This window comes from Aythya ferina (assembly GCF_964211825.1).
Source record: "Aythya ferina genome assembly, chromosome: 4".
NCBI lineage: Eukaryota > Metazoa > Chordata > Aves > Anseriformes > Anatidae > Aythya > Aythya ferina.
Genome location: NC_140300.1, coordinates 29,156,563 through 29,182,463, shown reverse-complemented (window position 1 = coordinate 29,182,463; position 25,901 = coordinate 29,156,563). Strand labels below are relative to the sequence as shown.

The 25,901-nt window shown below is 40.0% G+C and overlaps 3 protein-coding genes across 8 annotated transcripts in view; 1 reads left to right on the top strand and 2 right to left on the bottom strand.

Annotated features, from left to right (window-relative positions):
• The window catches only part of TRMT9B (tRNA methyltransferase 9B (putative)), a 117,001-nt gene extending 114,610 nt beyond the window's left edge, over positions 1–2,391 (bottom strand). The window contains exon 1 of the mRNA XM_084517868.1: positions 2,357–2,391. The gene's annotated coding sequence lies outside the window, so the exon portion shown is untranslated. The remainder of the gene's footprint in view (positions 1–2,356) is intronic.
• Positions 2,392–2,583: 192 nt separating this feature from the next.
• LONRF1 (LON peptidase N-terminal domain and ring finger 1) lies at positions 2,584–18,464 on the top strand. The gene is made up of 12 exons (XM_084517863.1): positions 2,584–3,195; positions 7,831–7,949; positions 10,257–10,379; positions 11,104–11,250; positions 11,687–11,924; positions 12,013–12,103; positions 12,954–13,068; positions 13,609–13,730; positions 14,851–15,009; positions 15,143–15,305; positions 15,698–15,850; positions 17,212–18,464. The coding sequence occupies exons 1-12, from the start codon at positions 2,622–2,624 to the stop codon at positions 17,368–17,370; spliced, it is 2,163 nt and encodes a 720-aa protein (XP_084373989.1). The 5' UTR covers positions 2,584–2,621; the 3' UTR covers positions 17,371–18,464.
• A 5,044-nt stretch (positions 18,465–23,508) lies between these two features.
• PAICS (phosphoribosylaminoimidazole carboxylase and phosphoribosylaminoimidazolesuccinocarboxamide synthase) overlaps positions 23,509–25,901 on the bottom strand; it is a 38,319-nt gene continuing 35,926 nt past the window's right edge. For all 6 annotated transcript variants that reach the window (XM_084517859.1, XM_084517858.1, XM_084517860.1 and 3 more), the window contains 2 exons: positions 25,368–25,526; positions 23,509–24,717 (listed from right to left, as the gene is read on the bottom strand). In XM_084517859.1, coding sequence (XP_084373985.1) covers positions 24,551–24,717; positions 25,368–25,526 — 326 coding nt within the window. In that variant the 3' untranslated portion in view covers positions 23,509–24,550. The remainder of the gene's footprint in view (positions 24,718–25,367; positions 25,527–25,901) is intronic.

Genomic DNA, 25,901 nt, shown 5'->3' with positions numbered 1-25,901 from the left:
TTCTTGTTTAGTTAAATATGCCAGGAGTCAAATACTGCACCAAAACCCAAGCTTGATGAAATAACCATAGCTTAAAGATAAAAGAATGACCACACTGGGCAATACCAAGGTTCAACTAGGCCCAGTATCCTGCTTCCAACAGTGATCAAAAATGAATGTGTAAAAAATTAGGACAAGGTGAACATACAGTCAAATTTGTCCTCAATCTGTCAGGTTCCAGAGCCTTGTGTCTCAGGCATTTCCTGCTACAAAAGTGATTAATTTTACATAAGGGATTCTTTCCTATGAACTTCTCCTAACATATCTTGAGCCCATCCCAAGCGTGCCACGCTCTGAAATTACTCGATATCCAGAGGCTTCCCTACCTCCATATGCCCACAGCATACCACTGCCATAGTTAAGAACATATTTGAAGTCTTTATCTTTAATCTAATGAAATGCTTCAGTGTCTTTCTACAACCACACAGAGCATACATTAAAAAAAAAAAACACATTGTCTAAACCTACAGTATTTTTGGATGCCTGAAGTCCTGAGTTTCCAAGAGAAACAAGGACAGCTATAAACGTGGAGAACAGCACGTGTCACAAGCATTAGCAGACAGTAGATGCTTACAGTGACAGTAAGCACTGCTCACACAAAGAGCAAGCTCTGAAGAAGAGTACTAAAGAGATTTCTAAAACTGGTGGGAATAGTATAAAATGTCAGGCTCCCTACCCAACCAGTCATCCACCCTATCAAAACTCTCTTCTTTCACTGTTTTTAATTGTTTTGAAATGAAGGATAATGGGAAAAACCTCAACTCTTCTGCTCCAAGACACCCCAGTTGGGAAAGCCACGAGTACTTCATTCCTGTACACTCAGAGTTCTGAAAAAATAGCTGGTTGCATCTGACAATGTTGTTTGAAGCATCAGTATGAATGTTAACGCGTGAACTTTTAAAAGGTTCATTGGACATGGCAGTTTTGGAAAGGAAGGGGTTCTCATTTCTACTCATTTCTAATTGTTCCTGCAGAGGACAATCTCATCATCCTAGCTGCAGTTTTTCAAGGAAGTTCCACAACCCCCTGAACATCACCCTGCTTTTATTTCCTTTTCTGCGGATAATCTAATCTGAAAGGAAAAACAAACTACTGCTCTCTTTGGTGATGGTCACAATACTTTGAGTTTTACTTCTGTCCAAAACCTCTACTCATCTCCCTGGCACTTTGTCAGCTCATACTTGCCATGCCTAAAATAGAATCCGTAACCTACCGAAACCATTTGTAACAATTCAAACCCTTTTACCTTATCCCACCACCATTCAAGTTCATGGTGCAAGCCTCTTTTACTTTGCTTCTTCCTTAGCTGTCGCTTCCTAACTGATGCTGACTATTTTTAATGAATAACTTCTCAGACTCATCTCTTCACATTTAACATATATGCATGTTCTCCCCTGCTATATCAATTACCATCTTTTTTTTTATTTATTTGGCTTTAGGAAGTTGAAAGGCACTGTAAGTGCAAAGGATGAGTTTTTAGAGGGGATGAGTTCAGACAAAACGCCTGGGAGTAATTCCAGATGTGTTTGGTTGTTTGTGATCACGGCATCTTTGCCTCTAGACTTAACAGCCCTCAGTATCCTCCTCCAGCCCGTAACACATGAAATACAGAAGACAAGCGCAGCTCTGTGCCTTTCACAATTCCTTCTCCTGATGTGAAAGTCTTAGGTTTTAGAGGAACTGTTACATTTCTTTGACTTTTTTTTTTTAATTAGAGGACTGTCATAAATTGAGGAGATAAAGAAAGCATCATAGCTACTACAAATGCATAGCAGCTATGCAACGGACTTCAGGCTTTCTTCAGAGAAGGATGTATAACTCAAAAAGGTAATAGTTTCCCCATGAAAGTGCAGTGATGACTTAGTTTAGGCCGAGTAAATGCCCCAAAGCCCCGGACTTACTATTCCACGCTCCCGGCGAGCCTGCCGCCCGCTGCCCCGCCAGGCTGTCAGGGCACGGTGCCGCCACCACCGGGAGCAGCAGCCCCATCCCGCCGGGCGTTACCCCGTGAGGCGGCGGCACTCGATTAAAGGCACAAACAACTTTCTGCTAGCCCTGCGGCTCCCACCCTGACGAGAACTAACACCTGAGGGGACCACCGCGAGCAGCAGCCGCCGGGGGGCTGCGGGCAGAGCCCCGAGGACCCCCAGACCCCTGTCCCCAGCCCCCACGGGTGGCTCCGTGCCCCTCCCGCCCGAGGCTCCCCTCAGGGCAGGCGGGAGGGGGGCGGGGCGCTGAGGGGCGCTAACGGCCGCACGCGCGCTCCCCAACCGCCGGCCGGGCCCTTCCCGCGCGAGCCCGCCCCCGCGTGACTCACACCCTGGCCGCGCGCGGCGCCAGCCCCGCCCTCGTGGCGAACACACATATACACACACAGCGGGCGGGGCGCTTTTAACCCCTCCCCGCGCCCCTTTTCCACCAATAGCAAAGCGCCGGCAGGGTCAGCTGATCGGCGGCGCTTTATGTAAAGGAGGGCGGGGCGGGGCGGTGGCAAGTCACGTGCCCCGCCCCGTCGGGCGCCGTGCGCAGAGCCCGGCCAGGCGCCGCCACAGCCACACCCCCTCGGCGCGGCCGGGCTGCCCATGGCGTCCTCCGCTCCCCAGGGCTCCTCCGGGGCGCTGCCGCCGGAGCCGGGAGGCAGCGGGCGGCCGGCCGGGCAGGAGGGGAAGGAGGAGGGGAAGGAGAAGGGCGAGGCGGCGCCGGCCCGGCTGAAGGAAGCGGCGGGCGCCTCGCTGGCGTCGCTGTGCCTCGGCCCACCGGGCGGCCGCCTGCTGGAGTGCCTGCTGCTCAACTACCGCCTGCGCCTGGGGCTGGCCCGCGGCCGCGCCGCCACCGCGGAGGGCTCGGGGGCTGCCGAGGGGCCGCTGCGCTGCTGCGGCTGCCGCCGCTTCCTGGGCGAGCCGGTGACGGTGCCGTGCGGGCACACCTACTGCCGCCGCTGCCTGCGCAGGGAGCTGCGGGCGCGCTGCCGTCGCTGCCGGGCTCGGCTGGTGCCGGGGGCCCCGGCGCGGCCCAGCGTGGTGCTGAGCCAGCTGGCCGAGAAGTGGTTCCCGGCGGAGTGCGAGCGGGCCCGGGCCGGCAGGCGGCTGGAGGAGCTGCTGGCGCAGGGCCGCTTCCGAGAGGCGCTGGGCGCCGCCGGGCAGGCGCTGCGGGCAGGTAAGGCCGGGGCACGGCTCGGGGCGGAGGACGGAGCCCCCCCCCCCCCCCTTCCCCTGCTCTCCCCGGGGCTCGGCGAGGCGTGCCGGGGGCCGGTTGCATAACGGGCGGGCGCGGAGGGGCCGCGTTGTGTAACGGGGCTGACATCACGCGGGCGCGGCTCGGCACCACCTGCGGCAGCGGGGAGCGGCGGCACCGGGACGCTGGGGATGGGGGTGGTGGTGGTGGTGCCCCGGTCGGCTGCGGGGTGGGGACGGGGCGAGGAAGCTTGCGTAAGGCTAATCCTTCCGATCCGGCTCTCGGTCTAGCTCCTGAATAAGCTGTTTCGGCACGGTGGGGTGACATCTCCCGGCCCTTCTGCCTTTGGGGAGCTTCCTCTGTGCGCTTCGGTGCGCTCAGCCGTGGTCTTCAGTGCTGTGTTGGTGGCCAGAGCGTTGGCAAAGCGTAAGGATGTGGCCAAGCAGAGCCCGAACTGTTCTGAGTATCAGAACTGTCAGGAGGACTTCTGTTTGCTCTGTGTATTCTGAAGTACAGCACTGGCTCGTGCGGCTCATAAAGAAATAGAGCTCAGAATACAAACCAAGGACTCCGGTATTAATCACAAATGCTTATAGCGATCCCTCTTCAGTAGTTCAAGACCCATTTTTGAAAAAATAAAAGATAACATTAATAACTAACACTAATTCTCTAGGCTCTAGTTAATCTTTTGTGCGTTTAGCAACACCATAGGACTTTGTATAGCTACGCTGAAAGAATTTTGATTCCTTTTTTTATTGTGAAGCTACATCTTAAAGTTTGGTTTTCAGAATGGTATTAGAATCTGAGGATAGTTACGAGCTGTGATGCTTATCCATAACTATTACCCGAATTCAGTGCGTGTATTAGAAGCTCCATGTAAGATCTTTATGTAACTATTTCCTGTCCTTCCAGTCCTGAGAACGAGCGACATTCCAAGTATATCCGAAGCATTCTGGTAACGTTAGTAAAGAGCTTCATGAATCAGAGGGCAGAGACACATGAAATGTGAATTTAGAGAGCTGACTCGCAGCTACAGATTGAAGGTGCTTTCAGGCCAGTAGAGAAATGGTTAATAGTTGCCGGTACAGTTTCTAGTTCTCTCCAGAATGAGAGATTTTGCAAACATTTAAAGAGGTGAAGAAGACACAGTGTAAGAAATGTACTCTTAGTCAAAATCATTATGGCTCTGTTTTAGCTTCCTCACTGCTAGTTCATCTCTTTCTTTTCTCACTAGTCCAGATACAGAGTTAAAAATTGTGATAAACATAGACCTAATGCCCTAAATAAAAGTGTTTGACACTAAAGCTTTACTCAAACAGCATTTCTTCATAACCTTCTTACACTTCTTGAAAAATGTAAAATAAATTACTGCTGTTTGTCACGGTGTAGAAGTTACTTTTGAAAGACAGGAGGAATGTTAACATTCACATGGATAATACGTGCCTCGCAGGGGTTGGAATGAAATAGCTTATTTAAAGGAAGTCTGTTGAATTAAAATCCAAGTACAGCATGTCATTAATCCCGAAACATGCGGCTGATAGACATGGTTGGGTGCAATCGGACTCCCCCCTGCTGGAGGGGGCCTGAGGAAGTCTGATGACCAGTCTTCGGTTCGGAGCAGAATAAACAACAAGCTCAGAGCAGTTTGCTTAAGGCTTTTGTCCAGCTGGGTAATGAAAACGTGCAGGGGTGAAGATTCCACTGCCTCTCAGGGCAACCTGTTCAAAGGTTAATTGCCCTCATAGTGATTAATTTTCTACTTAAAGGCAAAACTACGCTTGTTTCAGTTTATAACCACTGTCTCTTGTTTGTTCCCTGAGCACTTAAGTATGGAGTCTGTTTGTCTGCTGGGTAGCTGCTTCTTGAATTCTGGAAGGCCGTAAGGTTCTCTTGATGCCTTTGGTGTTTTCTCATTAAATGAGACCAGTTATCTCAGCCTCTTCCCTTATGTTCCAACCCCTGATGATCAGAATGCCCCTGTATTACTGCATTCACAAATACTGTGCAATACAGTTTTTCTGCACACTAGTACAGAAAAGGTGTACGAACTACATTTTTTTTTAGAAGAACTTGATGTATTTTAAATAACCAAGTAAAAAGGTTCTTAAACCTTTTTAAATGGACTTCTAAAAAGGTTTAAGAACCTTTTTAAGGACTGGGCCAGGGATGGTCCATTTGTTGGTATGCTCATGCTGAGAGTAGCCAGGAGCAGATGCTTTGAAAGTACATTAAAAAAAAATAAAAGCGTACTAAGTGCTTTTTGCATAAATCTTTGTACAGTTCCCAGTTAATGATACCTGATACACACGGTTCTGCACTGAAAGTATTCAGTATGTTTTTTATTAAAACAATTTCTCTTTGAATATGTTAGAACTGAGTGATTTCAATATGTAACAGGTTGTTAAAATTGAAAACTCAAGCACAAATTACTTCTGCTTTGTTTAGCCTGGGGTCTAAGGAATTGAAACAGTTTTACATCCTCCTGCTAGGTGGCAAACAAAATGCGTTCTGAAATGTTGCAAAACAGAGTTAGCATAAATACAAAACCCAGCAACTAAATTCATGCTACTAAATTGCATATGTAAATTTGGGTCTTCCTGTCTTGAAAATAGAGACAGTTTATAATCTGTATTGATCATTCAGGCACTGGAACAGGCTCCCCAGGGCAGTGGTTATGGCACCGAGCCTGCCAGAATTCAAGCAGCATTTGGACAATGCTCTCAGGCACACGTCTGTTTTTTGGGTGGTCCTGTGTGGAGCCAGGAGTTGGATTCGATGATCCTTGAGTCCTCCTTCCTACGTGGGATATTCAGGGATCTTGTGATTCATTGGTGGTGCTGGTGTAGCAGCACAACACAGTCAGGAGTTGGGGTCCTAATTAAGCTGTTTAGTTTAGCTCTTTGTTTGGTACCAGTTCCATTGAAACCATACTTTTCTTCTTTGTAAAACAACCAAACTGTCCACCTGCTCTAGACTTGAACACACATCTTCATCTTCAAACTGTCTGTCACCACCACTCCTAGAAAAGAAGCTCGGAGCTCCTCAGGTCATTGCTTGACATTTGAAAGTCTGAAAAAGCTGAGCTCACTCTGATCATGTGCATATGGGTGGCTTCTTAGAGATCAAAGACCTACACTCACTGCTGCCCCCAAGGAAAAGAATTTGGGTTGGTATTGACTCTGCTGGACATTGGAGTCAAATACAGCAGAGAACTGATCTGAGCTCCTGCTTTACTGGGCTGTAGTAGTCACATAACTCCAAGCCCCAGGAAAGCAGATGTTAGAAGACTTACATGTGCAGAATTCCATGTTTAAGTTAGACAAAGACAGTTTCACAGACTTCTGTTAAACATCTGAAATAGAAGAGAAGATGTGGGAGTATTTGCTTTTGAAGGGAAACTGTCAAAACGTAAACAAATCAGAAAGAGCTTCAGTTACAGCCATGAAATCCATTGTGGGTTTTGATTTCCTTAACCTTTTCTGTTAAGGTCTTCTACCTGTAGTGTTGCCTAAACACAAAGCAGTTGGTACTTAGAGAGGTCTGGCTTTCTGCTGAAGTAGATTTGAATGTAAAACAAGCTAATGCTGGAAATAATGAAAATGTAAACAAGGCATTGAGGTAGAATATTCATTTAAAATGATTCCTCCACATCCCTCCAAGGAGATCCTGTTGAAGCAAGCTTAGAGAACTTAATTTGAAAGTTGTTTACAATAGACCAATGTTTAACTTGTTTATTTCTTTCAGTGAAAAGCACAGGTGTATTTAAAAAAGTCAACAACAAAGCCATGTACTGGCACTTTTCCAAGTAATGACTGCAATTATTTGCATTATGAAAATCACAGGTTAAATGGCACGGAGATGGGTGTGCTTCCGATTCAGAGGTTACTCTGCTGAGAGTCCAAAGTGCTGTATTTTGGAGACGAAAGCTTGTCTTTACACAGTTCTCCCTTTACAGAGGTTTTTCTAGTACAGCTCCTTACAGCAGTGCTGCCAGCTGGTGTTACTGGCTTTCTGGTAGCAGCCATCTCTTCACTCCACGTGGGGAGAAAGAGTACTTCTGGTACCAGATGGTACTGTCATGGGCGTGCTGGGACTGTATCTCTAGCTATAGCTGGTGGTGGGTGGATGTTACAAAAACAAAGGACAGGCTAAATAAACACTTGAATGTTTGAAAGCAGACTTCTTATTGCTTAGACTTTTTTAATCCTTGGAATTTACCGCACTTGTAAAAATCTCAGATTTGTGTGTTTTTGAATGGGTGTACTGTGAAACTAAAATCTACATAGTTCTCTACTTCTGTTGTCACAGCAGTACTGAACAATACTTTGTTTTCAGTATCAGTGGTAGGTCTCTTTAAAATGTATTTTCTTGTTGCTGCATGATGCATTAGAGGATTCGAAAGTTAATCTTTATCTTGAAAGGTGTAAGCTTGGAATTATTGCTGCTTTTATTTTTTTTAAACCGAATACTGGGAGGAAGGTGGGAGGAAATCTACTCCAGGTATTTTAAAATTTACAGAAGTGTATTTTCAACTAGTGTGGTTTAGACATACCTCTATAAGAACATCTATTTAAAAAAGTAAAAATTATTAAAAATGCTATTTGATTTTGTTTTCAGATTCCAGTAACCTGATGCTAAGAATTTATAGAGCTGAGTCGTATGCTGGCCTCCAAGAGTATAAAACAGCCATAGAAGATCTAAATTTTGTTATTTCTAAAATGCCAAGTTGGCCAGAGGTATGTTGATATAAACTCTGTATCTTTCAAAGTCTGTGTTAATCTATAAAATCAATGTGTTCTGCATTATACTTGCATCAAATTCTGAACTGAGATCAGGTGCCTGAAACACTTGATTTCCTTGTCTTACCTCACTGGACATGCAAACTGCTAAAAGGTATCTTTAAGAAGTTATTTATATGAGACTGCAGTGCTCACCCATAGCCAGGTTAGAATAGGCTGAAGAATCCAGTCAAAACTGTTAATTTAGCCTTCATCAAAACCTTTGGATATTTTTACTTCCTCTCGCAATATGAGATAGTGGTTCTGGACGAAGGGTTAAATGGAGCAGAACTGACTTCTTGGCATGTATTGTGAAGAACTTCTGTGCTGTTTACAGTTACTTGTTAGAACAACACTTCTATGTGTTCTCTTAAGAATTTTTTTTCTATTTTTTTTTTTTTTAACAAACTTAACTTCAGCTGAATGTTATATGACTGGGTGGCTGGCTGAAATTGTGCAGTCAGATTTAATTGCTTAAAAGCAGAACTAATGCCTGTACATTTGGTTCATTGAGGTAATTGGCATTTGAAATTTCTTACACTATGTGACGGCTGGTCCTATTAAAGCTCCCCTGAAGTGTTTATACTTACACCATTGTCCAAATTGAAAGCATTTTAAGCGTTATCTGTTACTTGAACATCATGTGAGTGAGATGAGCAAGCATTGTTGCCAGTCAGGACTAGGATCTTTGACTCTGTTAAATCAACTTTTTTTTTTTTTTGAGTTTCATTGGTAAAACATTTTGCTATGTGAACAGGGCAGTTTTCTTTCCCAAATGATGCCAAAGAATCAAAAGTGTGAGCAATAAATCCTTTTGCAATAGTATTTGCAATAGTAAAAATGAATAAATAAGCATTTGAGGCCTTTTTTACTGGCTCCAGTACTTGGACTTGGAATAGTTTGTGGTGATGTAACCTTTAATGGCTGCCTTTTTTTTTTTTTTTTGAGAAGCATAATTTGCTAGTTTAGCTGGGAAAGTTTTTTTTGGAAAAGCCTGGAGAAACTCGGTGGAAACTGAGCTTTGCAAACACTGCAGGCAGCTGAGGAGTCACTGGCTTTCAGAACTGTTACAGCTTATTGCAGTAATGTTACTGCAACACCATCTGAACTCTGAGCACAGCATGAGCAGTAAGATCTTGCTGCACCTGGGAGGACTGATAACTGCTTCTGTCTTGATCTCTCCTGCAATCAGCAATATCGTGGCTGCTGCAAATTCAGACAGCACTTTTGTCTTTGTTTCTCAGCGTTGCCGGTAGTTCTTTCTATATGTTTGGAAAGAAACTTTGCTTAACTGAGCTTGTTTTGATAGATATTCCAACAATTCTTATCTCAGTAGGAATATGAATTTATCTGTAAGAGGAGGATTAGCATAGTTTATCTTCGGGATCTATTTTAATGAATCTGCCCAAATCCATCAAGAAAGATGCACGCCCCATCTGACAGCCTTGTTTAACAGACTACTCCTTAGTACTGGCAATCAATCCACAGAAAATGCATTCAGTGTTTTGGTGGTGGTGGTGTTTTTTTCCAGTTCAATCTTCTGGTCCATTATTTAAAATCTAGCATATAAACTATACATGTATTTTGCTGTTTTACTGAACTTCTGTTTATATTACTGCAAATACGGGTTCTTTAAATTGAGATGTGTTGTATAAGGGACTTCTAAATAGTCTTTTTTTCTTCCTCCCACCCCAGTTAAAAAAAAGTTATTTTTCCTGGCTACTGTCTAGTATTCGAGAATAAATTACAGTTAGAGGAAACAATTCCAAAAGTGTGTTGTTTTCAATCAAGAATATATATTAAAATGCATGTAAGGGATGCATGGTTGTGTGGATTGTTTTGTTTATAGTTAGTCTTCCCCTGCAGGCTGGAACCATGAGACTTTTCATGAAACTGAGGGCAAAAAGGGTGTCCTGTGAAAACTGTTTTACCATGATGTGTTCCTCTTCTCACCCTCACAAGAAGGGTGAAATTAAGGCATTGTGTGATTTCAGCACTAGTCTGGATTTTAACCTTTTGTGTAAACCAAAACAAATTAACTGGAAAGAGACTAACACCAACCTACCCCATGGTTATTTTCAGCATAGGGAATTAGGTGAAACAAGGCATATAGATCATACATGCTATGTACAGCGCAAGTTTGCTGAAGAGGTGCATTCTTTTATCACTGAGGGCTCTAATTCTAACTCAGTTGTAATGCCTGTGAGATGAATACTACAGTTCTACGTACTCACTAGAGGTGTTTTCATGTTATCTGTTTCTCAGGTCTACTTCCGGAAAGGAAAAGTGCTGCATGACTCTGGCTTTGTAGGTGATGCCTTACAACTGTTTCTACAGTGCTTAGCCCTTGATGAGGACTTTCTTCCAGCCAAGCTTGAAGTAGAAAGGGTAACTTGATCTATCAAATTGGATTACTACCTCTGTCTTGATTGCTTTATCAAGTTCCTATTATGGTAGACATTAACCACCTAAAAAGCTTTAATGCGTACAGAGATGATTCAAGTGACAGACACTTTGATTGCTTCCTGTCAAGATGTATCACGCTGTCTCAAAGACAGTGCTAATCTACAGGTCTTAAGAACACATGCTTCAAAGTATTTATGCTTCTGAAGTAGCTACTAAATGAAAACGTAGATGACTGGAAAGCAACAGCAACATGAATATTGTAAATTGAACTCTTTCACATCCCTATCACAACAGTTTTTCTTCAATAATAAAAAAACACATTGAAAAAGCTGTGATACTGAATCAATAATGGCTAACTGAAGGAGTCACTTCTAGTGAAAAAAATTCTAGGTAAATTTACAATAATAAAAAATTATCAATTCATCATCATACAGCTTTTTCAGTGTAATGTCTAACTGTTTGAAGAAGTCACCTGCTTGTAGCGGAAATGATTTCTAGATAAATTCTGCTTAGTTATACAGGTATGTGGGTTTCTCCTCGTTCTCAACTGTTGTTTCTCAGATACTGCTTAAATAAAGCCCTGTTATGGGGATAACTTCATATAGATTGAATTCTTGGTTCTGGTATTTAGGTTTATAATGAAGCTATACAAGCTATACCCCGTTTCTTTTACAGTATTATGAACACTTGGCTGTTTGTTTTCTAGACACTGTGTGATGTGCTGTCACCTGAGAAGTTAGGAGAAAGCCTGAAGGAGTCTGCTTGGAATTCACCACATATTCGAAATAAACCTTTTATACTTGGTTCTGAGGTGGCAGAGTCTCAATGCAATTTGCAACTTTGTCCTGAGCAGGTAACAAAAACTATAAGATAGTTTTTCTTCTTTGGCTAATGTGCAAATATCTGACATTCTCATACCCTGTTTGGCATAATTATCCTCCAGTCTAAATGCTGCCTTTCTGGAACTGGCTAAATTTGAAGAATTGTGATTTGGGACTAAAGTGTTTTCATTTTGAATGTAGGACATCTCATTCTGGTGAACTACCAATTAGGAAGTACTGAGGTTTGATATTAGTAACATAAAGAATTAATAAATATAAAAATGCAATTGTTCTCTTTGAAGCAAATCAAGACTTCTAAGTTGTTCATGCTAAGCAAACTTGAGTACTGTCTTGGCTTACCAAATTCCTGTAGCTAACTGATAAACTAACTGTGGGAACCTTTGCGTGTTCACATCTTATATACCTCGATTTGTTATGCTTTAAGTACAGTTAATTTGTCTTTTGTAGAGTTTAGGAGGATCAGAAGTACTGGAGCCTGTCAGTGGAAGCCTAAATCGGGCACAATCTGCCCATGCTCTTAACTCACCGAAAGACCTCGCCAAGGAAGATGTCTTAAAGAGAGTATCTTCTGAACCCCTTCTTTCTGGCCAAGAAAAAGGTGCTTTGTTGAAAAGAAAGCTTTCCTTTTCAGAACAGGATACGGTTGTAAGTGAAGATGGAAGAAACAAGCACAAAAAGCAAGGAGGTAAGCAATCACTTAGTTTGAAAATTTTAAAGTATTTACTCTCCTGTGCCTTTCTTTGAAAGGAGTATTTTGTCTTGCTTTTCCCTAGAAAGTACAAAAAGGGATACGACACTGGCTTATGGAACAATTCCAGGGAATTTGATTGATGTATCGGATTTTGAGTGCTCTCTGTGTATGAGGTAAGACTTATCTCTCTGGTTCATTATTTCTATTATAGGTGTTTGGCCACATATCTTTTGCATATGTGTAAAACAGATATACGTTGTAATGAGTGAATGCTAGTGAAGAGTGATTTTCAGACTTCCTGTATCCCAGCAGTTAAATACAATGCTACAGCAAGTAACATTTAAATAAGTATACTATGTTATCAGTTTAATCAGATTGTCTTAAATTAGATTTGGTGGTGTTAACTGGTAACTCAAACAGGACAGGATCTTTTGTAGTTAAGTATTAGGGTATGTGTTTTTTTAGTTTTTCTGTTTTTTAGACAAAACGAGTTTTTGCTGTGGGAAAGCTAATGCTTAGGAATATTGCCTGTGTGTCTCAGATTTGTCTAGGAAATGACTGCAGAATGTAGATTACTAGCTGTAGTTGATGTATTTGAGAGTTTTTATTGAGTTGTCCTGGTTTTCAGAATAAGAATCTTAAAGCATGTTGTATATGCTAAGTTGTCCATCGTTATGTCAATAGAATGTAAACTGCTTTTAAAGCAACCTAGCTCTTTAAACTGTCATTTAATTTGTGTATTCTGAATCTCTGTAGTAAGATCAAAATCTTAGTGTATTAGGATAAATGTTTAAATACTTAGAGTTGAAATGTGCTCAGATTGATCAGAAAGTACAAAGATACTGGGGGTGTGGTGGTAGATGTAAACAAACTGCATTATAGGGGAAAAAGAAGTGTAAGGGCCATAGGATTAATTTTTTCTACTGTAGGATTAGTTTTAAAAATTAGAAGTCGATCGCTGACTTTTTTTTTAGCAAGACGAAAACTTTACATGGTATCTAACTTTCAATAACTTTGTTTCAGGCTGTTCTTTGAGCCAGTGACAACCCCTTGTGGGCACACTTTTTGCAAAGGCTGCTTGGAACGGTGCTTAGACCATGCTCCTCAGTGTCCACTCTGTAAGGAGAGTTTGAAAGAGGTACTGTTTCTCAGTAGAGCTCCTATAAACACACACTTTATCATTTTAAAGGCTGCTTAACTACAACAACTTGGATTCATTTGGGTTATGATTTGCTGCTGGAAAGAAAAAATCTTCATGTAAACATCAATACAAAACAAGTTGACTATGTTTGTCTCAGGACATAAAAGGTTTTTATGTTTCTGTGATTGCCTACTTTATTTATTGGTATAATTTCATCCGGAGTGTTTGTAAACTTGGGTAACTTTTCAGTAAGGCTTGCCTGTGATTTCTGTATACTTTCCTAATTTATATGGCTGTATAATCTGGGAAGTCAATTCTGTATGCGTTAAGTATAGAAGTATAAACTGAATCGGATACTGGAGTTGTCAGGCAGAACTAAAAGAGAATTTTCAAATATTAGAGTAATGTTAGATGCTAAGAAGTAAGAACTTGAGCTCTAAAATCTCCTTTGAGATCTCTCTTGTATCTTGGTATTAAATAACAGCTGAGTTTTCTCAAGTCCTCTGCTAATACATATGATTATTTCTTTCCTTACAGTACCTGGCAAGCAGAAAATATTGCATCACAGAACTGCTGGAGGAATTAATAATGAAATATTTGTCTGATGAATTATATGAGAGAAAAAGAATTCATGCTGAAGAAACTGCTGAACACTCAAAGTAAGCTTGCTGTCTTCTATCTAGAAAACTTGAGAGATTAGTATTGAAATCCTTTTTAGAGATGTCTTACCATATTTGCGGTTATTAATAATGGCATATCACAGACGTGGAGGAATATAAAGCCATCTTAAATAAGTATTTCAATACATAAGCATTTTTCAATACTGTGGAAATAAATTCACACTTCGATAGTAGCAATGTATAAATTCTCTCTTAGTAGTAACTTGAGGCTCTTAAGTCCTCTACAAAATACATTTGCCTTTCTTTTTCTGAGTGCACTCTTATGGAACTTCAGTTTTAGCTTTGCTGCTGTTAATGGAACTGTCCTCTTAAGTTAGCTGCAGAGTCTCAGATACTAGAATTTCTTTCAAAGCCGTTCATGATAGAGATCAATAGTATAAAGAAAGGTATGATGAAAAATCTTTTTATCTTGCTGTTCATCTGTAGTAGAGTTATTTAGATATATAGAGAATCATGTATTGTAGATGTGTTGGAAAACCAAAACTGGTTCATGCAAATTACAGAATTATATTTTTATAGTCTGAAAGGTACTAAAATTGAAAACCTGTTAATGCTACCTTATTTGTGTCAACTATGTATACTTCACAAAATAGCTTGAAGAAAAGGAATTTTTTTTCAGCCTTAGTGAGACATTGCAAAGGTAAAAATCGTATGCCACGTTGTGTCATTGAACATAGTCTAAATGGTGACCTAGTTACTGTGTAGATACTGCTGCATCTTTTTAGCATCAGGAAAATAGCGCATCTAAGGGCGTAGTGCCTCTCTGTCATGGTTTATAGGGCTCAAACTAAACCAAAAAGGGAAACAAACAAAAAAAAACCCCACCCTGTTCTCAAAGACAAGCCCTATATTTACTGACTTAAATAACTTAGCTCATTAACTAGACTACTGTCCATTATGTATTGCAATCAATATATAAATGTTCACTCACTGTTCTTACTGTTTATGAAAATTGTTATTATGTGGTTATTACTAAAGTTGATAATAAGTGCTTTATGACCTCAAATACCTACTGTGGGGAAAAAAAAAAAAGTATTGTCATGGAATACTTCAATGATTAGATTTGAAGCCATGTATTTCTTTTGTCTTTCTTCTGAAGCTTGACCAAGAATGTTCCAATGTTTGTTTGCACTATGGCATATCCTACTGTGCCTTGCCCTCTACACGTATTTGAGCCAAGATATCGACTAATGATTCGCAGAAGTATGGAAACTGGGACAAAACAGTTTGGGATGTGTATAAGTGATTCTCAAAATGGGTAGGTCTATGTTCTAATATCTTCTGTCTTCTCTTTCTCATTCTAATATCAAGCTTCTCTGTCCTGTCTTTGTCTAGTCAAGCGTCCTCATAGAATTCTGTAATTACCTTACTGACAAAGGTCTGTTTTTTAGTTTTGCAGATTATGGATGCATGCTGCAAATTAGGAATGTTCATTTTCTACCTGATGGGCGGTCTGTTGTCGATACTGTTGGTGGAAAGAGATTTCGAGTTTTACGGAGAGGGATGAAAGATGGTTATTGCACTGCAGACATTGAGTATTTGGAAGATGTTAAGGTATCGAGAACGCTGTCCAAATATTTCTACTACTGGCTAGTATCTTAATTTTAGTTCGTTTGTTTTGAGGGCTCTGTCAATTTTTTAGGTCCATAGATTGCCTGGAGGATACAGCGCCAGCATGCAGAAGAAATGGAAGCTAGCTTAGTCTTTCATTATTATGAAATAACAAATACTGTGCTTTCTGTTAAAACAACAGTTCATGATGCTGTAACTCTTCTTAAATATCACAGGATTTCTTTACTATTCAGCCATTAGGAATCAGGGCTTAGGAGAATGCAAGAAATGTAACTAATGACTTAAAGAGAGTTAGAATCAAGTAAGTTTGTTTATCCTAGCTTAACAACTGTAGTGATTCTTTATCTGTAATGATGTTAATGTTCTTCCACTAGGTTGTTGATGAAAAAGAACTAAAGAAACTGAGAGAACTTCATAATTTTGTTTACAATCAGGCCTGTAATTGGTTCCAAAACCTAAGAAATAAATTCCGCACTCAAATTCTTCAGCACTTTGGGCCAATGCCTGACAGGGAGGAAAATATACAGGTGAGACATCATTTAGTATTAATTAAGTGTTTATTATGGCAGGGGGTGGGGGAACAACAAATTATCAATTGCTAAATATGAAAAGGAAAATGTTCTCAATTTGAAAGAAAGCTGGGCTACGTCTTGTTTCTCTTATGAAGAGCAACAAAAAGCAATTCTGTCACTAATAAACTTTTTCCTCAAGAAAGGATGATATGTTGCTCTGTAGATTAAACTACTAAACTGAGAACACTAAGTTACAGTAACATTTTACACTGTTGGTTTGTGTAAACCGGTTAGAATTCAAATGGAAAAAAATGATAAGTCTTTCGGTATTTCCTTTCCTGTGATGTGTGTAGGCAGTAACCTGTGATAAAAAGGTAATCATAAATAACACTTCCTTTCTGAGCTAGTGCTGTACACTGCTGCAGCTCTGAGGACTTGACAAATGTTTACTTTAAGTCTAAGAAAGTAGCTGCAGCCATCTGCTTCGTTATTGTAAGCAATTGATGAAGGGCAGAGAGATCCTGAAAGAGTGGAGACTGGAGAAAGCCATCACTTATCTGCTACGTATTTTTGATACCATACTAACTGATCTGGGAGGACTGTAGATGCTTTGGAGGCCAGGGTATTAATTCAGAAGTGATTTTAGAACACTTTAAAAAAAAAAAAAAGTTTAAAACAACATCTTAGGAAAGAAGACTAAGTGCACTCATTGTGCTAGGGTAACTGGGCAGCCAGACTTGACGGTATGTACTTAAGACTTAAGTGTGACATGGCCTCCATTGAGGAGTGTTGTGTCTTGGGCATGACAGCTCAAGTTTGATGTAGGAAATTGAATAAAGTACAGGGAAAAGCTACAGAATGTTTTATAAACTTAAAAGAAACAGATGAAGTTGTCCTGCTCTGTCTAGGAGGTAATAAGATGAGAGTGGAATGGGGCAGTGATAGAAGAGTCCTTTAAATACAGTAAAGATGAGTACAGTGAATGTGCTAGGCATCAAGAATACTCAAGCTTCAAGAATAGCATGGCAGGTAATGGATTTAGTGTGCGTTACAGAGGTCTCTTATTATATGACTGTCCTATATTTAGCCATTTTTTCCTGAGGAATCTGTGAGCTTCCTTTGTCTGTATTAGAAATAATCCATTGCTTTATGAACTTTAACTTAAGTGTACTTTGACTTCCAAGTTGAGGGTAGATCAGAAGAGATCCATTCAGAACCCTCTTGATCTTATGAATTAGAAATTCTCTAGTTGGTAGCAAACTTTAAACAAGACTTTGTCAGTTTTCTTCTATGTCTTTGTCATATTATTTGTCATATTAGTTAACTATACTACATTGTTCCTATCTTTTTTTTTTCTTTTTTTTTTTTTTTTTTAGTCAATGCCCAATGGTCCTGCTTGGTGTTGGTGGCTTCTAGCGGTTCTCCCAGTAGACCCCAGATATCAGCTGTCAGTTCTCTCTATGATGTCTTTAAAAGACCGTCTGATAAAAATCCAGCATATACTCACCTATTTTTCTAGAGACCAGTCCAAGTGACTAACCGCCTGGGTCTTCCTGAAAAGATACTCCGTTCTGGTTGTAGTTGCAGCTGGAATTTTTGCTGCCTTTGCACATCTAGCACTGGTTTGAGAAGTGTAATGGAACTGCTTTTTCTCTCCTTCCTGCCCTCCCAACGTCCTGAACCATGTGGTTCTTTGAATGCACACTTCAACTACGAGAGAAGACCACTGATGATTGCACAAAGTCAATCCAGCTAGATATGTTTTTCACGTTGTCTATGTTACAATTTGCACTATGTAGAGGAGAACATTTTTGAGACTTGATAATTTCAGCCACTGACTTTTTAAAGCTGTGGTAAGTGCAGGACTTAAGGCTGACAGTCCAAGTTTACAACATTGAAGAGGTATTAAAGGTTTTGCAAATAAGTTTGCCTCATACAACTGTTCTTTTGCTGTTTGCACAAAGATTTGAAATATAGTATTGAATGTCACTGTTGGATATTAACTACTCTTGGTGATTTATCTTGACTACAAACATGGCACAGACTTCTAAGTTATCCTGTAAATGTATGCATCACAAAACAGGTGACATTATGAACTGTATGCTGAACTGAGAGCCAATTTTAAGGAACAAATGCAAAAAAAAAAAAAAAAAGGTACTTGTCTAAAAATACTTAAACTGTGAATATGGTTTACATACCTAGGCCTGTACATGTTAAAGAAGAACTGAAAACTAAATGCTAGTACCAGTTACATTTCTACTGGGCTTTTCAGGCTGGCTGTTCTTCCAGAGCACACACTTAGTTTATAGAGCTTACAAGAAGAAATCTTAGAGTGTGTGTGTATTGGGGATTGTGTGTCCAGGATTTAAAAGCTTAGTTTTATTTGAACTTTAGTTGGTGCAAATGTGAGTTCTATGCCTTATATCAACAGTAGAGCACACTGCAGTGGCTAGGTAAGCATCATGCTGCCAATAGGTACTTTTTGTAATTAAAGGTTTGCATATTTGTGAATATGTCTGATACTGGCTTTCTTGTATGTAAATGATTTGTAAAATATTTCTTAAATCTTGCTTTTGCTAATATATTTAATTTTCAATAAAAGCTAAAAGTTTGTAATATTTTAACTTTATCAGAAACTAAAAATCACTTTAATTTTCCATGTGCTTCTATTCTGGGAAGCTTCTACTGGGGCAGTTGTTTAACCTAGACCAAGGCTGTGGGCACTTTAAGTGGTATGTACATAATCTTTATGCTCATAGTACCTCTCGCAGACTGGTTATCAGTCAGACAAGTTTGTTGCTGGTGTCCTGCTTTTGTAGCTACTGTGCTTAATTAAGGTGGCTTGAAATAGGAAATTTTCATTTCACAGAATTTGAAAGCTGAAATTACAGTTAAACAGATGGGTGTTTCACAAGCTTGTTAGTCAGGTCCTCTGTCTCTTCTGACACATAAGGCTTGAGATATTACAGGCAAACCAGAATCTGCTGGATCAGTTTTAATGTGGGCTTCTATCCAGGATAAATTTTCTTTGTTGTGTGAGTAAAGAACTGGGTTAGTATTTGGGAATACTACTTCATTTGTGTAATAGAAGAAAGAGGATCCTCCCTTTCTCTGCTTCAGTATGTTAACAACCTTAAAAGCTTAATCTTTGTATTACTGTGATCTTAGGAATGCAGATGACAGGATTTCATTTTTTCTTGAGAGGAAAATAACCAATTTAATGGAAGACTTTTTTTTTCCCTTTCAGGGACCTTTAATTTTGAAATTGAGTATTCCCTAGTCTGCTGGAAGATGTGGCTTCTAGCTGTTCTTATACATTCCCATGAGTTTTAAACAAAATAAAATGTGATGAGAACAGATGAGGAAGTGTTAGATGGCTGGCACTGTTCTGTGCTTATGTAAGCTCCATGTCTGGAACTGGGGAAAAAGCTAAGAACTTCAAAGAACAGCAACAAAAAAGCAAAGTTACTGTGATTGTCTTAATGCATCATGTATTAGTCAAAGTATTACTGACTAATAGCTATTTCACAAACCTGATGATTGAAGATGCCATTGGGAATGAGATAAAATTGAGAATGAGGAGGAAAAAGACTTTTAAGAGGCCTCATAAATTGGGATTTTCTCAGGTGCTAGGTTGTGGATCAGATTTTGTCACTTCATGCAGTTGGGATGGGACAGAACATCAAGACAGACTGAATGTTGGCACAGGTCTTTCAGTTTATATCTTGAAGACATACCATGCTATCCTTGGTACATAATGTTCTGAATTAGGGAAGTCCTTTCATATTCTTTTGGTATTTTTTTGCCACTCTGCACTGGAAGTATGGGAAAAAGGTTGTTTGTTAGTGAGTAGACATGAGGTGTTTTTTAAAGGATCGCTATAGTCATACTGCTTGATCATCTTATTGAAATCTCTCTATAACCTCATTATTTAGTGCCTTTCTACAATTAAAAAAAAAAAAGCTGCAAAATGTTTAATGCTAGTATTTAAGTTATTCTAAGGCCTTTACCCAAAACAAAGCAAAATAGTGTCCCATGAGATTTGAGCCTTGATTTTTATTGAAGATACACTTTTGTGGACGCTATTGACTGCAACTGCTTTCATGAATAAAGGTCTATAAAAAGTATTTCACTATGAATTTGAAAATATAATAGCATTAGTGATACTATGAGTGTAGTTCAAGTGTAGTCAGACATGCCTGTGAGGTTGTGGCAAGCTCACCAGGCAGGAGAAAGACAGGAAAAAGTAGGTGAAGCCTTTACACTTCCAGTTGAAGACTTATGTTTTGCTAAAGAACAGTTTGGTGAAAGAACATTTTGTATTGGAAACAATTTTCAGAACAGGCTGAATATGAACCTGTAGCTAGGAAGCTAACCACGTACTAGATGTTTAGATACAACAGAAATTGATGTAATGGGAAACAGAACCATGGAGCTGTACTGTATTAAGACAAATATAGTCACTGCCCGATCAAAGCAGAACTTCTCTGGAACTTGGCATCTTGAAAAAATTCTTAATTAAATCTGTTTGAGCGTTGGTTCCATGTATTCAAGAGCTTTCTAATCTGTCAGCTAGGAAAACTTCTATCAGCATGGAGCTATATTGTGTGCTTGGCAAAGTGGGCTAGCTTTTCCCTGACAACACTGTACATTTTATTTTGTTCCATTATCCCCTTTTCCCCCTCTTTTTCCTCCTCTTCCTCCTTATATCAGACCATACTTCATTATGACTGCTTGTTGGGACTACCAGTCCATCTTCTTTCATATGTCAGTCAACATCTGTTCAGCAGATGCTTCAACCTACTGTCCTCTGCTGGGTGGAATTCTGGCATTTTATAGAAGCTTCGGGTTCCTGTAAGTGACAAATTAATCCTTCCCATGAAAAACTCAGTCCTTGAAAATACTCAGACTTAATATTCTCAAGTGTCTGTTGTGGTTTGGCAACATATTTGCTGTTCTGTTTTTCTATGAAGACATCATCCTACTTGTGATGACATCTGTCATCAGGAGGGGGGGGGAGATAAGATGTTATTGTTGGTTCTTCTACTGAGTTCCACACAAATGCAACTTAATTCCTTCTTCAAGAACTTCTGAATTTTACCTTCCACAGGGAATGAGAAATCTTTTGTCTTCTTCAAGTTTTAAGATCTTTACGCTCAAGGCACACTCTTCCAGTTAAATCCTTCAGAGAATTCACACTATAACTGAACTGATATTTTGAAGTCATAATCAGCTGCAGCCTTGTGATGATCTAGCACCTGTTGCAGTCATTTAAGGAAACAAATTGAAATAGCCCTAAAAGGGGATTTTCACCTCCTATAGACTTTCTAAATGCCCATGGTAGTTAAAGCACCCTTCTAAGGGAAAACTTGAGTTTTGTCCCTTTTTCCCAGTATAGAAGGGATTAATTTGCTTATAACCTGGGTGACTGTTCTAACTTGGAGGGCATCTCATGTTTTGAGTGAGTGGGTAAGCTTTGTGATTTTGGCTGTAATACTGATTTTGTGTATCCTGATGGGACTTAGATGAGTAAGAGGCTTAGCTGTTGCGGCCTGTCAAGACTTAAGATGGTTCTGCACAAGGACAACAGCAGATGCTTAAGGGGTAGGGAAATGGAACTTCTGAAAATAAAGCTAGAGGCTTCAGGTCTCTCCGATCATGCAGCAAGCAGTTGCACGGTTCTGAAGATTTTGAGTTTCAAATGCACATACTTAGATCTGAAATTGAATAGGGATTGGGACTGCAACCCAATTGTAGAGGTACTTAAGCTCTGCAGGAACTTCAGGTGTGGAGTTTCTGCTGTTTTTTTTTTTTTTAATCAACCTTTCATGCTTTCTCTAGTGTGCATAAAGGTGTGCTTTTTCGTTAGGTAGGAATTATTTCAGCAGCTTGCAAAAAAACCCCACATCAATAACATAGTGCCTTTACGCTATTATCCCCATAAAAGTAAGATCATTGTGCCTTGGACTTCAATTCACTTCTTACAACTCTGCATGTTCAGGATATTGACTATTATGTTCAAAGCTCTGGGGAATGTTTTTTAAACTCGAGTTAAAGATGGAGGGTATCAATGGAAACTTAGGTTTTTATACTTGATTTGAGTTTTTATAGAATGGGGTTTAGTGTTTTGTTTTTTTTTTTTATAATTGAAGACAATTTATTAAAGGCTGAACATCAGCTTCCATTTACCTTTACTTAAAGCAGTTGAGGATGTAAAATAAGTCCTACCCTGAGTACTTCCTTCTGTTAATTCTAAACAGCTGCTTGCTGATACCTTCTAAGAACTTCTGCAGTTAAGCAGGTAACTACTAATTAGGACATGATCTAGTCTAGGGTCCTAGGTTCCACAGTAGCTGCTTAAAACTGTATTTTTATTACAGGTATTCCCCTCAATTTAAAAAATACAAATAGAGGTCGGTGACCTTTCTACACTGTAATTTTGGGGAAGATAAGTGCACTTCAGAATTTTTTGGGATAGTTTTTTAATACTGGACAAAACCACAACTGCCACGGCAGCAAGTGCTGGCTGAAGAACTATTCAGGTTATTGCCTCAGTACAATAAATGGAATGCTGAAAAATGAGGGAAGCACTTGCATTTCACAGCACAAACTTTGGGAAGAACTTGCTGTTAAGAGTTGTCCTAGAGGCAGAAGTGTTAACATCCTTGCAGTAATAAGCCACTCTAAGTTTCCTCTGCTCATCACAGCAATGTACCATTAATGCTAACTGCCCTCTCTTAGTACTTGTCTCTTCTTTGCAAGACAACGTCACAAACGTGGCTTTGCTTCTGATGAGTTAGTACAGACTACAAAAAAAGAAAAACACCCAAAAGCTTAAGCATGATCTTCTCTGTGGCAACTAAGGCACTTAACATGCTCATGCCTAACATAGCTTGGCACTTTTTTTTTTTTTTACAAATGAAGTGAGTATCATCAGGGAGCAAGCAACTTGAAGAAAGAAACTAGCACTAGTGCATACCATGCCAGGTTTTAACAGTCAACCTATGGAGTATTACTATTTTTTGTTGCATAGGTGGAAGATTATGCAGACAGCACTACACATACCCCTATCATGGGGATGAGGGGGATGCAAAGGGCTGGCTGCAGGTATATCATGATGGTTCTGTGATAGGTGGGTGACTGATAAGCTCATCAGGTTGATTAGTAGTCTGTCCAGGTGTGTTGGGTAGGGAGAAAAGAAATAAATGCCATACATGTATTCAGCTTGTAAATAGCCTCATTCTTCTGCTGGTAGGGGGTGAAGTGCTACACTCCCCCTTGCTTGCTCTGGTGCTTGTCTGAGCACAAGATGAGAGTTGATCAATTTAAAAAGACTGCACTGCAGAAGACAGCACTATTTAGAGTGCTGCCATATAGTTAAGAGAGAAGCTGCGATCCCTTCCTGTGACCAAGAAGGCTAGAAGAAAGTAATCCAGTTCTCCTCACTAAGGGGTGTGACCCATTACACAATAACAGAAGGGTATATTTTATGAACAAAGCAACACAGCTTCCTGTAACAGGGAGCAATGTTGTTTACTACTTCACCTTGCAAAAGCCACCCTTGTGCAAATTTAGCACATAAACTTCAACAAGTGTTTCACCTAATTTCAGATCATGAAGTTATACACGACAGCTGATGACTAATTTGTGTTTATCAAGTCTCCATGAACAGCTTTGAATTCAATAGTTTATTTAATTATAAAAAGCATGAATGTTACATACATTGAATAATTGCATATTTATCAGAATCAGTACCTATTTAGAAGAATGGTATGTGCAAAGACGAGACAATCATGCTTAGATTTCCCCCAGTAGTTTGGTGCTTTATCATTTGTTCCCACCTTCAGTTCAGTACAATTCCCATAGAAACAATGAGTGAGGGAATATAGATACATACAGCTAAAGTTACTGAAGTGTATGAGGATAGTCTGACAACACCACATAGGTCCTAGAGATTGGCCTAGTATTTAAAGGGCAAAGACTTGACTAGTCCAGGGTTACAGCAAGTAGGCAACAAGCCTAGTTACAATTCCATTCAGATCTATAACTTGTGAAAAACAGAACTGGTGTTAACTTTATCACAGCATTTGAGATGATAGTGATGGGATGTATATGTGCATACATACACACATGAGAAAATATAATGGATGTTTGTGATTTTTAAATAAGGCAGATATTTCTTTCAGGCTCTTACATTTTTCCAGATTATTTTCTTATTAATACAGCATATGTTGCTATTTTATTGCTAAAGGAAAGCATACCATCATTGCAAGCAGAACAGTATCAGTACTAGTTTTAGTTAGTCCTGTTGAGTTAATAAAGTTCAGGACATACATTATTACTATGGAAGAATATTACTGTTACAGAAACAGAAAACAAGGGGATTTCTATTTGAATCACCGAATCATTATCTTGACATGAACATCAGCTGTAGTCTACACTGAAAAGCAGAACAGCACTATTTTGGAGCAGCAGAAAGGTAACTAAAATACTATTTTCCCCATCTTTTACTAAGTTATATTAAAAAACTTAAAACCAAAAAAAAAAAAATACAGAAGAGAGGGATGAGGACACAGCAGACTCCATCTACTGCTCTAAAGATTCTTTCTTCCGTCAGAAAAGATGCAGAATTTCTCAGCTCATCCAACTGAGAACCCTAATGAATGTACACGCCATTAGTTTTGTGTAGCTAGAAAAGTTACTCGTTAGTTTGACTTACAAGGTGCACTCTCGAAGCTTTTTGTCAGCCTGCTTCAAGGAGATCCATGTGTTTAACATGCTTGATCGCAGTTTGGCCCACACCAAGTGGTTGTTTAACCCAAATATCTGGGCAGCAAACTGAGCAGCTCCTTCAGGTGACAGAGTAGTAGGACAGCCGAGGCCTGCAAAGAAAGGAAAACGTCACCTACACCTACCAAAGCATGTTTTCTACGCACAAGCAAAACACTGCCTCTAAATAACAACTTAAAACAATGCTTGTTTCAGCACTCAGGAGCTGCATGATCTAGTTTTGAAACTCCTGAAGTGTCCCATGTTCATTACTTCTCTTTGTGGCATTTGAAACCAGAAGCCAGCATAACAAATGACTCTCCTCATTCAGAGGTAACAGACTTCTGGGCCTTTGTGCTGTCAAACATCCATTCTAGTCGCTAACAAAAATTAAAATCCATGCAGGCAATAATGCACTGTTATAAGCCAATTGTAGAAAGGCTTTTCTTTTTTGATCATAGTAAAATGCAGCTCTATAAGTAGAACAAAAAAAGTTCCCATTCATACCAATTCCAGCTTCAAATTCAGATGTTTAGTAAGGATAAGCAAAGGATTGTATCTTTCAAAGGGTATTTGTATGTAATCTTTGCTCTACTGATTTGATTGCAAAAAGCCCAGGAAAAAAAGAGAATGTGTGCAAGAGATTTCTAAAGACTTTGTTCAGTACTGATCTACTGTTCCAAACAGTGTGCGCGCACACACACATAGGCTAGAACAAGTAGAGCTATATCAGTACAACAGCACTGGTTGAAGATTGTCTTACCACTGGGTAGTCTGAGAGAAGACCACACATCCTGGGCACCCCAGTCAGCAGAAAGTGGAGGACAGTTGACAACTGGGTAAGCAGTGTTACCCGACATCACTGGCCCCAAACCATTGCTTCTGCCAGCCACTGCAACAAACACAGTCGGGATTCCATCTCCTTAGGAGGGGGAAGAAAAGCAAAGAAGAACATCAGATAAGCAATCCACCTTGTTTCCTCCCACTTGCTTTTGTAGGCTCTTTATCAGAGTATACAGCTCTTCTGCCTGCAGTTAGTTTTGTTGATTCTGCTACATAGCACTAAAGTTTTATCTTGAATTTCTCCTTTGCAAAACTAAGTCAAATCTTGGAGCCTTAAAACCCAGATATTGCCTACTGTAAACTGAAGTTAGCATGCCTTACTCTGCCTCTGAGGAAAAGTACCATTATCAGATGACTAAGTGCTGCTTAGCTTTTGAAAAAAGCAGCATTTAAAGATACTGGAAACTTAGTTGGCTGTATTCTTGCTCAAATGTTAAGCTATGTTTCTATTCTA